Source organism: Pholis gunnellus (assembly GCF_910591455.1).
Source record: "Pholis gunnellus genome assembly, chromosome: 22".
Classification (NCBI taxonomy): domain Eukaryota; kingdom Metazoa; phylum Chordata; class Actinopteri; order Perciformes; family Pholidae; genus Pholis; species Pholis gunnellus.
Window position 1 is genome coordinate 6,804,973 of NC_136549.1, and position 13,553 is coordinate 6,818,525.

The 13,553-nt window shown below is 46.4% G+C and overlaps 1 protein-coding gene across 1 annotated transcript in view; it reads left to right on the plus strand.

Moving 5' to 3' along the window:
* Window positions 1-492: 492 nt before the first annotated feature.
* The window catches only part of LOC306714271 (copine-8), a gene marked incomplete at its 3' end in the record, with an annotated part of 62,700 nt that continues 49,639 nt past the window's right edge, over window positions 493-13,553 (plus strand). Inside the window, exon 1 of the mRNA XM_079184251.1 lies at window positions 493-622. Coding sequence (XP_079040377.1) covers window positions 525-622 — 98 coding nt within the window. The 5' untranslated portion in view covers window positions 493-524. The remainder of the gene's footprint in view (window positions 623-13,553) is intronic.

Consider the following 13,553-nt stretch of genomic DNA (forward strand, 5'->3'; position numbering starts at 1 on the left):
GCAACCCACATTGAACTGAACTGAATCAAACGGAATTGAACTGATGTGAATGAGGGTATTGAGGGCAGGGGAACACACACACAGGAAAGACGGATTGCTTTCCATTTTTTTTCTTGATGATTGTATCATTGTCATCACTTCCATGCCAGTGAATCTGAAGGACTGAATTTTAAATGAGCTGAGCTGAAGTCAACTGAACTGAACTGAATTGAAAAGAGTGGGAGAAGGACAGAAAGAGGGGAAGGAGATGGCAGAGAGAAGGGAGAAGGAGAGAAACTCACATTCACACACACACAGAGGAGGAGAGAGAGAGAGAAGGCGAAATGTGACATCACATCTCCCAGCCTCTCTCTCTCTCTCTCTCTCTCTCTCTCGCTCCCTCTCGTTGGCACCTTTGCTCCACTTCTCGCCGAGGAGGCGCACACACACTCAGTTCCTCGTTATCCTCCTTCGCCGCTCGTAAAAAAAAGGGGGCTGGACCACAAAAGGGGAAAAGAAGAGGAAAACATTTTTTTTTTGACAGGATGAACAACAGTTTCCCGAACATGGCGTCGATAGGCGACTTCGACCCGCTCATCGCGTCTATTCCTGCGACCAAAGTTGAGATCACGGTGTCCTGCAGGTAAGGGAATGCGTCTGCTTAACCTGGTTGCCTACTCTTGTCAGGGGTTACGGAAAAACACCGAGCTGCGGACGCAGCTGGAAGTCAACTGTACTTCAACTCCGTCCAAGTTTGTGTTTAGTTCCCGTTCAGCGTCTCTTATATCGACCACGACGACGCGAACAGTGTGGAAAATGACACTTTTGTTTTTACGCTGTTTATGTCGAGTCAACGTTACATTGTCGCAGTATTACTGTACTTTACCGACTCGTAGCGCTAGCGTAATTAAACAAAAATGTGGTGCCACTTTGTCCACTTCAACGCAGTTAAAACGAACTAGTTCGTTATGATAACATATATAACATACAACACATAGCGAGGGTGTATGTAATATGTGAATACTACGGGGAATTTTGTAACGTTTAAACCCGGAAAGCTCCGCTCAAAGTCACTTTAAAGTGGCAGCGACGCATAGCTCAACGTTACTGTAGCGCGTGCATGTTTACAGTGAGGTCCACGGTCACGCTTTGAGACGATGTAGTGATACAATAGGAACAGTAGGATATGGTAGAAACTGATTTTTTTTTAAAGGGCACTGTTGGCTTCCCGCCGGTGTGTCTGTAAAGTGCACGAGGGTGCTAATGAGTTATTACTAATTATTCAGGCATACTGTATCTGCGTTTCTGACGGTCTTGTCGTCGCTGGTTGGTGACCTGTCAATCATTTTGGCGCACAGAAAAGAACGTAAAAGGGGTGTTAAAATCATTACGTGCGGGTTATGTGGTGTGTGTGTGTGTGGACACGCGAGTGACAGAGAAAGCAGGAGGACGAGGCTGGTGTGTGCTTAACCCTCTTTGAGGGAGGTCTTTCATACATTTTCCTCTCTGAATACAAGCAGGGTGAGACATGCAGGGAGAGTGTGTGTTATTTTGTGCCTGGCTGCTGACCCACAGCATAGGCTACAGGCTGTGTTTGCTATTACAGTCACCTTTTGTGAGAGGACCCCCCCCAGTAAGGGAATCCAATTAAACGAGTCACCTCCATCAAATGAAAGAGGTCACATCAGCTGTTATGTTTTTTATTATCATCTTGCCATAGAGAGGTTGTTTAATACACATTTGAATGCTTATGATGGAGCTGTTGAAAAGAACAGATGACAGTGTGCATTGTAGCGTCACACCCCTGAAGCTAAAATAGGTTGCAGTGTATGGGAGTTCCTCTGTGTTGATAAATTAACTGACAGATGACACCGTGCATTGGTGCCTGTATATCTGATGATATGCAGATATGGCTCCCCTGCAGTTATGCAAATGTTGAACAGAAATATTATGGTGAAACTTTTCCTGAATCTAGGAAAAATGTGTTGAGACGCATGCCTTTGCATGTTGACGCGGTGCTCCCCTGCCGTCAGTGTGTTGTTGTGGTTTCGTTTGTTGTTGCTTATTTCTCTTCTATTTTTCCAATCAAACATGATCCCTCAGAATTATATCTGAAGAGTTGAGACATTTTGTCAATGTGTTGCCCTCAACACCATCCTTTTTTTAAAGGAACATTGGGGGGGGGGGGGGGGGGGGGGTATCCTCCCACCTCCAACCTGAGGTAGAGCGGGAATGCCATGGTAACGGCCAGGGGTGTGTGTGTGTGTGTTTGTTTGTGTGTGGGCGTATAACATATACGTTGTGTGTTTGTGCATGTTTCAAGTGGATACAAAGGGCAGTGTACCATATCACCATGGTTACTACTTTTTTTAAAGTTTCCCACTGTGTGTGTGTGTGTGTGTGTGTGTGTGTGTGTGGGGGGGGGGGGGGGGGGGGGGTGTTAGAGTGAGAAATCTCACTGAGGAGACAATGGCTGAAGTGAAAGCAATATGGATGAATTGGTCAGACAATTTTGGATTTTTAAGTGTGTGTGTGTGATATGGCTGCAGTGATGGTCACTGCCAGTGTTCAGGCAACAGGTCGCACGTGTCGAGTCTGAGTGCATCTTGTGGAAAGGCGTGCAACAGTCTGCAATGAGGATGTTGGCTTCTTTCCAATGCAGATCAGCATTCTCGAAAACTCTCCTTGAGTGCATTCTGGTTTGAAGCTGTTGACACCTGTTTCGGGGAAGAAACTAAAACAGGCAATTTGCCAACAAGTGACATAATCATCTTTTTGCTTTCACTTTTAATGTGATATTCATGCTTATTAAGCCTCTTTAAGACACTGAATGGCTGGTTGAGGGAGACTTGGAGCACACGCTCTCATTCGAAGTAGCTCTGTGATTGCCGTGTAGCCGGTGGTGACATAACCCCTTGCAGTAATATTGACAGATCCTCGGCTCTTAGCCTGCGTCTCCGGCTAATTCCGATAATGCTCCGATGCTGCGGGGGGGGGGGGGGGGGGTATGAAGTCGGAGCTCGGGCTCAGACGGTGAGCTGCAGACATTTCTGCCGATCGATGGAAGAGCCCCGAGGTATCGGCTGGGATCGATGCGCCGCCGACTCCCGCCCGCTGCCCCGCACAAAGGCACGAGCATGCATGAGAGTTATGTTCACACATGCTGCAGGGGCCCCACACATGAATGGCCGTGCGGCGCAAACTATTCCTCAACCTTATTACTCTGAATAGTCACAGAAGAATAAATGACTCCCCGATGCCCTTACCCGGGGGACTCTGCTGCGAGCGGCCTCGAGTCCAAATATTCCATCATGTCATATAATCGTTGTTACTTCTCATATTTCATGCTTAGAATATTTTTTTTTGCCATTTTAGGAAAGTTTGTTTGTGGAGTCTCAAATTACCATTGTGAAATAATGCATATACATGTGTATTGATCGGCACAATGGGGCTGATACCTTGATGTTATTGCTTCTGGGTACCGGTGCTGTAATTTAATCTGTGTGTTTGCTTCAGTGTGTTTTCCTATTAACTGGAGGAGAAGGGCAGAAACCGAAGCACTGTTTTGGTAGCGGCTATAGCTTGCGTTAGCATCCAATGCTAGGTGAGATATATGGTGTTGTGCACTCATTTATTAATTACATATATTTAAATGAGAAATTTGCCAGTTTACACAGTATTCTAACTTTTGAGAATTTTGATGAACAGAAAAAAAAACATCAACATAAACATCTATATAACATTTTGTAATTTTTCATATCAGTACTGACACTCTGGTATCAACACCAGCATTGAAACGTTGCACACAATAATAAGAGGTAAGAAAAACGGACCCCCGACTCTTCGATGCTAGGACTTCTGGGTGCACTGCGCCGTGTTGTTCTCCGTCTGAAGTCAGACTGAAAGAGAATGTCAGCTGACATATTTGTATTCAGAGGGGAAATTGCCCCCATGGTAATGCGGATCACAAAACCAACCAGCCACTCAATAGATTACTGTTGTTGTTTTGTTTTTTGGGGGGGGGGGGGGCTGGCCACTTGAATATTTCACCAGCAATTTGGCTGTTTGCTAATCTCCAACCGTGGGTCCTAAAAAAGATGTTGTGTTATGTTAGTGGTGAAATGCTTCACATTGGGTTGTTTCTTTAGTCCTCAGCTCATCACCTACCAGCGTGACAGAAGAGCGAGAATAACAATAACAAGCTCGACGAATGACCCCGAGAGAGATAAAAAAAAAAAAAATGGGACTGGTTTTACGATCAAAACAGTTTTTCCCCACAATGTCTTTCAGACACATCTTCTCTCTCGCTCTCTCCCTCTCGCTCTCTCTCTCTCTCTCTCTCTCTCTCTCTCTCTCTCTCTCTGTCAGCAAACATTGGTACTGTTGACAGTAATAACTCTCTCCTCCTCTTCTGTCTACCTTCCCTCTGCTGAGTGATGGAAAGAATACAAGCCATTTCTTTCCTGTATCCAATGTTGCCACAACATAGTGGTTTGTAAATGAAAACCTGAGAAAGAGAGAGAGAGAGAGAGGTTAACCATGTGTGTGTTCTTACAACCTGCTAGATATGAACACAGTTAGTGTGTTCGTTAGTATGACCATCTGAGTGAATCCCCATATTAGGCAGCTTAATACATCTTAATTATCATGTACCTATACTGCTTTGTCCGTGTCTCTACAAAAGGTTCCTGACTGATTTCAGTAAAGCCTGGTTCAGAAATATGAAAAGAGGCCAAATTTGAAAACGAGGTCATATTTGTGCAGGCCTGAAGGCTGGGACACTGCGGTGATCCTAATGCATTCACTCCCCCCAAAAATTGTCACCCTGTCGACTTCAAAACACCAGCAGTCCTGCGGCTTCAGGTATTTCCTGTCGTGCAAAATACTATTACATGAGAGCCGTTTCAGACTAATCTCTTTGGGACAGCTTCATGTTCTTCCTCATTGATTGAGTCCAATAACTGATGACAGTTTGATGCGGACACGTCACAAGATGTCTGGTCTACTAATGGGCAAAGTCCAGGGCGGTTTTAAATCGCGTATCTATTCGTGAATCATTGCCTCGGTGAAGCACAGGTGAGAGTTTACTCAACAGCGGTGCTAATCTAAACTCCACACAAAGGCTGGATTACTGGCTTCCCACACAGAGCACGAGGTAATCATATGCTCCTCATGGTGTTCAAGAGGTCCCCATTCTTCCTCCTAGTGGAAAACCTGGCCTTTGTCTAGGTTTGAGCCGGCGGTGCGTGTCGGCACATACTGATGGTTTGAAGCGGGAGAAACACTCGTTCCTCTTTCGTTTTGACGATCAAACTACCAAAAAACACGCGAACAAACCTTTTTAAGATCGCATTATATGATTCTCCGAAATCCATATTAACGCGCCCGATGAATAATTCATGTTAATGAGATGAAAATAATTGGGCTTGAAAACCCAGCTGTCTTAATCAGGGAATGTTGAACACCTGTGATGCCAGCCAGGTGAATGCAATTAACTGTGTATTGGGACGACGAAGCAGCAGCAGCAGCAGTACTCTGGCTCCAGACAACCAATATTAAGGGGAAATGTGACTGTACTGTTGGAAAATATCTGAAGAGAATGAGGTAAGACTAGTACGTCTTTGTACAGGAGAAAGGTGTGTGTGTGTGTGTCTGTGGTTGTGAGTATTTGTTTCCGTAAGTAAACATGCTGTAGCCCATTTCAACCTTTTTGTGGTATTTCTAAATAGCTTTGTTTGCTAAAGGAATTAGTTTTTCCTCTCAGAGCACAGTTGTTCTTTCCGTGGAGTCCAACTTGGTAGCCATTAGCAACACCAACAGCTCTGCCTAAGTCAGTGCTCAATGCAGGTTGCAGTCCACCATGGGGTTTTAAGGCCAATAGTTTAGGTTTCCCCGGGCCGGGTCGCGCGTGCGGGGGCAGCAGCAGGCGAAGGAGGGTGTTCCAGACACCCCTCTCCCAGCAACACTTTCCATCTCCTCCAGGCCAGACGAGATAATCTCTCCGGCGTGTTCCGGGTCCACCCCGAGGCCTCTTACCGGTCGTCTGAGCTCCTCTCTCTCTATCTCTAAGGCTGAGCCCGGCCGCTCCACCCGGAAGTTCATTTCGGCCGCTTGTATCCGCAATCTCGTTCTTTCGGTCACTACCCCCCCGACGCTCATGATCATCAGTGAGGGTCGGAATGTAGATGGGCTGGTAAATCGAGAGTGTCGCCTTACGGCTCGGCTCCCTCTTCACCGCCATGGCCGTAGCACTGCTGTAGATACTGTAAAAAGATTTATGGTATCTTCCAGTCCCAAAGTCTTTCCGCAAATGAAGAAAAACGTATGGATTTTCCCATTGACTGCCATGCATTTTTGCCTAAAAGCCTGGACATTTTAGTCTTATCTTAGTCAAATAAAAGCGGTCGATACAGTCCCCCTGACTGCTCATTGTGTGCTGCTGGTGTAGTCCCGATATGGTGCACACAGCACAGGACACTAAACTGCGGCATTGAAGACAGACTATAATAGTTTTTTAAAACTACATTTATAGTCTCGTCTCGTTGGTCTCAGTTGGTGTTTAATGACGTCATGGACGATAAGGTGGGCGTTGACATATCTAGTCCTAGTTTTCGTGAACGAAATGAAATGCGAAGTGTAAACAGTGATTTGGTTAATTAAGGATTTGGTGGGAAGCGGACGGAGCGAAGGCTGAAAATGAGGTTGTGTAAGGCCGGGTCTCACGAAAACAGATGCAGATTTTGGACAAGTGAGGCAAGATTCAAGGAAAAGCTTGGTGGCATTTCAGAATCCAGGCCGTTGCTGTAATTATGAACGCATTCTTAGTCATCTTGAAAAACGATCCCTCCGAAAAATATAGATGTTCAGATTCTAAGTTATGTGCTCCCCTGCTGTGTGGTGTTTGATTTATCATTGATCCTCATGAGCCACTGCTAGTGAACGTAAAGCTAAGATGTGACTCTTCGTATGATGCCCGAGGGCCACATGCTCTGAATTCTATCCCGTTGGCCCCTGTGGACTTCACACCATTGATTTTATTGATTCCCGTTTTTAAAACTCGCCGGTGCCATTCCTCTCGTGAAGCAACTACAGAAAACCTTTATATTTTGCTCCGGGTCGTTAGGAGGTGAACCACTTACCCCCCACTTGCAACCCCTTAAGATCACAAGTAATGTGCCACCGGCTATCTATTTTCAGGGCGCTCACTCCCCCACTCCGTCTATGGGAAGAGATTGCGTTGACCTTTGTGGCCCCATAGAACTGGCATAATGGCTGTCTCATTGAAGACGCCGCTGACAACCATCACTTTGAAGGGAAGACGGGGTCGCCCGCTGTGCGCCGGTTCAATGCCAGCACCCGAAAGCACAAAAGGATGAGTGCGAGTGTGAGCGGTGACACGACGGCCGGTAACTTTTCCCTCGTGTGTTTACATGCGCTTCTGAGCAGCAGGGAGCGCGAATGGCTTTTGGATCAGCGAGACAAAGCTATATTGAAGAAACTCTTTCTGAGCTGCCACAAATTGGCGCCATTGTCTTCCCCGGCCGCCTTGCTTAAACCTCGGCCTCTGGGTGAGGCAGAGCGGGTTTTTCGGCTGCTGTCGGACTGCGTTTGCGCGCATCCGTGAGAGTTTTTGTGTGCGTTCTGTAATCAGGTTTTCCTTCTAGTCGGGTCAGTTAAGATTTATGCACTCGGAGGGAATTACTATCGACCTCCTCCCTTGTGTTACTCTCCCACTGCGGGTGCTTTTCTCCATAAGTCAGCAGACCCTATGTGCACTTTGTCACAACACGTGTGTGTGTGTGTGTGTGTGTGTGTGTGTGTGTGTGTGTGTTAGATTGTACTGTAAGCGCACGTCTATGGAGAACGCACACTGCCTCCCCTCCATGCATCAGGCTGTACGGCTGCAGTGAGAAAAGGAATTGATAAAGATCTGATGGAGAGGGAGAGCGAGTCACCTGCAAAGGTCAAGGTCCCCCCCCCCCCCCCCCCCCCCCCACACACACACACACACACACACACACACATACACATACCAGGTGTGTACCACTCTACTACTACTACATGCAGAAAGAATAAATGGAGGGGTAATAGGTGTGCACGCTGACCTTACTCTCAAGGGGAGACAGCTGTGGTGTTATTTTAAAATGCAGGTGATAAAACATGGACTCAAGGACACGCACATAAAAAACTGCTCTCTCAAAGGCAGGCTAACCTTAGTCAAAAATGGATGGTTGCAAATAAGAGACTTTCCATGACAGAGTGCTTTTTCCAGTCCCTCGCCCTGAAAAGTTTTGGGAGTTGATTTCCTATTGAATTCGCAGCACAAGAGATAGTTTTGTGTAGAAAGCAGACGTTCTGTCTCGGGCGGTTTGAATACTTTCCTGGGGTATAAGTGAGCTCTGTAGCTGTGGACCTCTGGGCCCCAACAGGCAGTAAAGGTTCTGCTCCACGGGGCCGTCGGAGAACGTGCTCGAGTCCTAATCACAAATGAATTCATCAATAACTCTCACAGTGTACAGCAGGAAGCCAGAAGGAGCGATTCGGGGACTGCGTACGGGCTGACACATACATGACACATGCACACATGCAATTGAAATAATTTAAACACACACACACACACACATTTGTGCTGCTGTGCCTCCCGTCAGTCAGCCGGTGACATTTTCAGCACAAGCGGCACGCGCACAGAAAAACACCATCACGTTTGATGCTCGTGACATTTTATTTCCTCTCTGATGAAGCCACAATAAAACGAATCAAAACATCTCTGCCAGCCTAATTCTTTTTTTTTTTGACATTTGGGGTGTGATAATCTGGATATAGAATTCATGTGATCAGGGATTCTTCCTCTGCCTGTTTTTTTTTTCCTTTTTTTTAGCGAGCTCTCGTATCGTCGGCGCGACACAGATTGAAACTATTCGACAAGTGAGATTACTTGACGCGCAGTAAATCACCCCCACAGCCCCCGTTCACAGCCAGAGAGAGACGGCTACAGAGGGGGGGAGAGGGTGCAACCGGCTGGCCTAATGAAGTCATCTCCATCCCGGTCACATCGCACGGAGGCTGTTCAAATTCCTCCAGGGACGCTGCCTCCCCGTCTGTCTGTCCCCCCCCCCCCCCTCCTCTCTCTATCATGTAGAAGCCCCCAGCCTCGGCCTGCACATCCAAGCATGCCCGTGTATTTCTCTCACACGCACACGCATGCACTCCAACCTCCTGTTGAAAGCGTCGTACAAAGACCCCACAGCGCACGGGCAACAGCGGAGAACGAAGATATGGAGGTTGATACTGTACGAGGGGAGTCAGAGAGAAAACACCCCCTCCTCCCCCCCTTTCCTCTTGCCTCGTCGTCGCCTATGGTGACCTCGTCAACACAAACACGCACGCGCGCCGTCCGTCATCCTGTAGCACAATTATTCATACAGACAGACACGATCACAAACCACACACAGGCACGTAGATTGTCACACACACATGCGCGGCTACTGAACACACAATTTGGGCTGCTTGACAAATGCCATCTGAGCGTGTCCCACTCATTGCACTGACATTGTAGGACAAGCATATATACTGTATGACTGTAGAAACATATTCGACAAACAACCTCTTTTGGGTGATTCTCCTGCCCTCCGTCCGTCTCATTGTGTCCGTAACGCCGCCGAGACGGTTGACATTTGTCCCCGTTGAGCAGTTGCAAGCATCCGAAAGGCCAGTGACGTGTTGACGGAGGGAACTAGCAGGCGAGGTGGACTAAACTGCAGTGAAAGCGCTGACAAAGGCAATTAAGGTAGAAGGCCCGCTCGCACAGACGTGTGTGGCTGTGTGTCGTCCATGGCTTATGCGTATTCTGTTGCATATGTCCGTGTGTAAAATGGATAGTAGGGTGGCATATTTCGGCGTGTGTGTGTGTGTGTGTGTGTGTGTGTGTGTGTGTGTGTGTGCACTGAGATGTTCTCTTGGCTCTCCCAGCCCTTGTCAAAAAGAATTAGGGCAGCGCTTTTAGAGAAGCAGAGAGAGAATACAAGCTGCTGATGCTCCCCTTCAGTGTGTGTGTGTGTGTGTGTGTGTGTGCGAGTGAGAGAGGTTGAGGGGGGGGGGGGGGGTCTTCAGTAGCAAATTGGATAGATCAGTAAAAATTAATAAGCGGTGATGGAGAAAGAGATGAGAGAAAGAAGAAGGAGAGATGCAGGTACCTGTAGCACTGTGCTCAACGACCTGTTGAGAACATCTGAGCATGCCCAGTCGTCTCCTCTCGCTCCACATGTTTCTAAGAATATTCCAGGCCTGTTGCTAAGCACGTCGACACACACACACACACACACACACACACAGAGTCCTGCGGTGGTGCATGTGATGCAGAGAAGTGCACGAAAGGCCAAGAGAATAGAAGCTTTTGTTTTAAATGTAAATGCACACCAATGTCTTTGATCAAAAAACATCCCGACTGGAAAACACTTAAATTGAAGTCAGAATGTTCAAAGTGTGACATTAAAAGGTATCATTAAAAAGATATCATCAGAGGAATAATGTTTTTTTTTAACAGACGTTTCTGTTTTCTAAGTCTAGTGTATGATTCGTCCGTTACGTTCGTTGCATGAATACATGAGGATGCGTTGGACCGCCGTAACAAGCCCTCAAAGCTCCATTTAACCGTATTGTTGGTATTAACATTTAAAGAGAGGACTCCCGGTGACGTGGAAGGGTTTCTTGTCCTGTCGGGCCCCCTCAGCATCAACACTGAAGCTCTTTGCAGCTCTTAGCTGCTTTCAGCTCGCTGTGGTTTTGCGGATCGGCAGGTCTGCACCTCAGAGGGCCAAAAAAAAACTCGTTTCTCAGAATCGACTCCTTTTTTTGTCTCCCGAGAAATGAGTCATATTTCCTCTTTTTGGAAATCACTCTATTCCGCGTGTTTTTCTCTCAAACTTTCAGAGGTCACAGATAAAGATCATTGTCAGCTGGACAAGCAAAGGGATCGTCGACTGTTCACAGAGGAAGCTCGGGGAGCAGACGTCTCCGGCGTGATGAGCTGGTGTTCGCTCTGTGTTCCACCCGTGCTGCTCGTCTGGAGACTGGACCTAAATCTATAATGGAATATACATGTTTTATGAATCGGGCTACTTCAAAGGGCCAAGACAGCACGACCGGCTGCTTCATGGAACAAGACGAAAGTAAATAATAGAGAATGTCTGTATATATATACGTATATTATACATTCCAATTTCTGCAGAACCTCTGACTGCCATGTCCTGCACGAAAAAAGGGACTTGAGACGATCGTGATCTTTCTTCTGCCTGGTGTTTGCGGTCGCACATGGACTCTTAATTTACAGATCAGCCACCTCAGCAGAAATAGTCTCGTTACCTTCCACCCAGCGTTATCTACAGCCTTTGCTGTCTTTATCTGCTTCACTGAGTAGATGCGTCCATGGTTTATTAGATCTGGAATACTGGACCTGCCAGGTAGCGCCGTGTGGCTCTCTGCGTGCATCTACATACGTGTGTGAATGTATCTAGTTCAGTGAGGCGGCGGGTAGTCTCCACAGAGCCTATTCAGGTCACGGTCAGAGAGAGAGAGAGAGAGAGAGAGAGAGAGACAAACCGAAGGCAGGAGTTAATGCTCCGGGCTCTCACTGAGAAGAGGACAGAACAGGAGACGAGTAGACTCGTTGGAAATACTGCAGTAATAAAGAGGATTAATGATGTAAAAGCAGGGGGAGAACATCTCGAGCTCCAGCAGAGACGGAGGATGTCTGAGGGAGCACGAGGTGAAGCAGAACAAACAAGATGAAGAGTTCCAGGTATCAAACCAGCTGGTGGGCAGAGTAATCAGATTACGTCTTTGGATGAAAACCAGCCCATTAGAATACAGGATACCGGGTTCAGTTATGATGCTGAAGCTGCCTTCCTCTGAAGCTTCATTTATTAAGCTATACGCTAACCTATACTGCAACATGAATGAAAAATCAGTTTTGATGGTATTAGCATGCGTTTCAAAGTGTACCGATACAAGCTATGGGTCATTTCAGGTAACCCAAGGCAGCTGCTGCCTCTGTCTTCCACAGAACAAGCAATTTGGTGTGCTGTCACATCCCTTTACTCACACAGTTAGCAATGTTTGAAGGCTTATTGTTTACAAAACTGAACTCAAATATGATGAAATGACGCGCACTCTAATCTTTTGCTTCAGGAAAAGTGCAGTCGTTGCACATCTGAGGGGTCGGCGGACACATTTGTATTCATTATTGGTACTTTTCTCCAATCTTTGCTTTTTTTTTTAGGGTAATATTGGATAATTTGACCGCTTTTGGCCTCAATTATTTAAATCAAGCCATTTTAGAGGTTGGGAGGCCAAATAGCTCTTTAATAAATGTGCTAATAACTGACAGACATCTGAAAGGTGAAAAGAGGCCCAACCCAAAACACTCTCAAGGGCTCACAAACAAAAGAGGTTGGGATCCGTCGGCTTAATATTTAATAATAATCTGAAAGAGCTGTAAAATAACTGTAGTGGAGTACAATTGCAAATGTTCTCCCTGAGATGTAGAGGAGAGTTCCAAGAAAGTTGCATTAAATGAAAATACATGCGGTACCTTTAAAATTGAGTAGACTTGGTTACTTTCCACCACTAACTCTAAGCTAACTAACTAATTACAACTGTCTGAGAACGAGTGAGAAGAACCCATGAAAGGAATAATTCTCGCATGACTCTGTTGCGAACAAAGAGTCCAAAAATGGAGAAAAGTCTCGATGATTTGAGGCAAATGTGGGCGTTTAACAGCAAAACTATATCCTCACCTCAACTCAGGGTAGCCGGCGCTGGATAATGGATATACAAATGGTCATTTATTTAACACAAACATCATTGTGCTATAACCTTATTTCAGGAAAACAAACCAACCGTAGTGCATCGAATATATAATGACAGACGGTGTGATTTGTGCACAGAAGGGGAAAAGTGTCTTTTGAAAAAAAAAAAAAAGTCTTTTGAGTGACAGAGTTGAAGAGGAAAAGACGTGAGCGTAGACATTGGATGTGAGACGATGACGTCTCCGCTCATTCAGTGAGATCTTGGCAGGCTTTCCTTTTACGTTAATGATATTAGCAGCAGCTGTGTGTACCACAACACGAAATCTAGCTCAATTCATAACCGATAAGATAGTCAGCTATGCTGCACACCACCATGTTCACCTGTGCTGGTCTCTATTCCACGTATCTTTTTTTTCCTTCCCTTATCTTTATTTCCTCTCTGACAATTTACCTCTGCTTTTAACCCTAACCCACTCTCCTCTCCTCTCTTCTCCTCTCCTCTCTTCTCCTCTTCCTCTCCTCTCCTCTCCTCTCTTCTCCTCTTCCTCTCCTCTCCTCTCCTCTCTTCTCCTCTTCCTCTCCTCTCCGCACACCTCCAGTGGGCTAAAAACCCAATTTACTTTTGCCATGCCGGAGAGGGTTGTGAGGGCACCCGGGGGAGTTTTACTGTTGTGTCGTCAGGTAACACACTGCCAGGGACACGGCATCTCTAGTCCAAAAAGTCACAGATGTATTCATTAATACGAAAATAGGAGGGGAAAATGATAG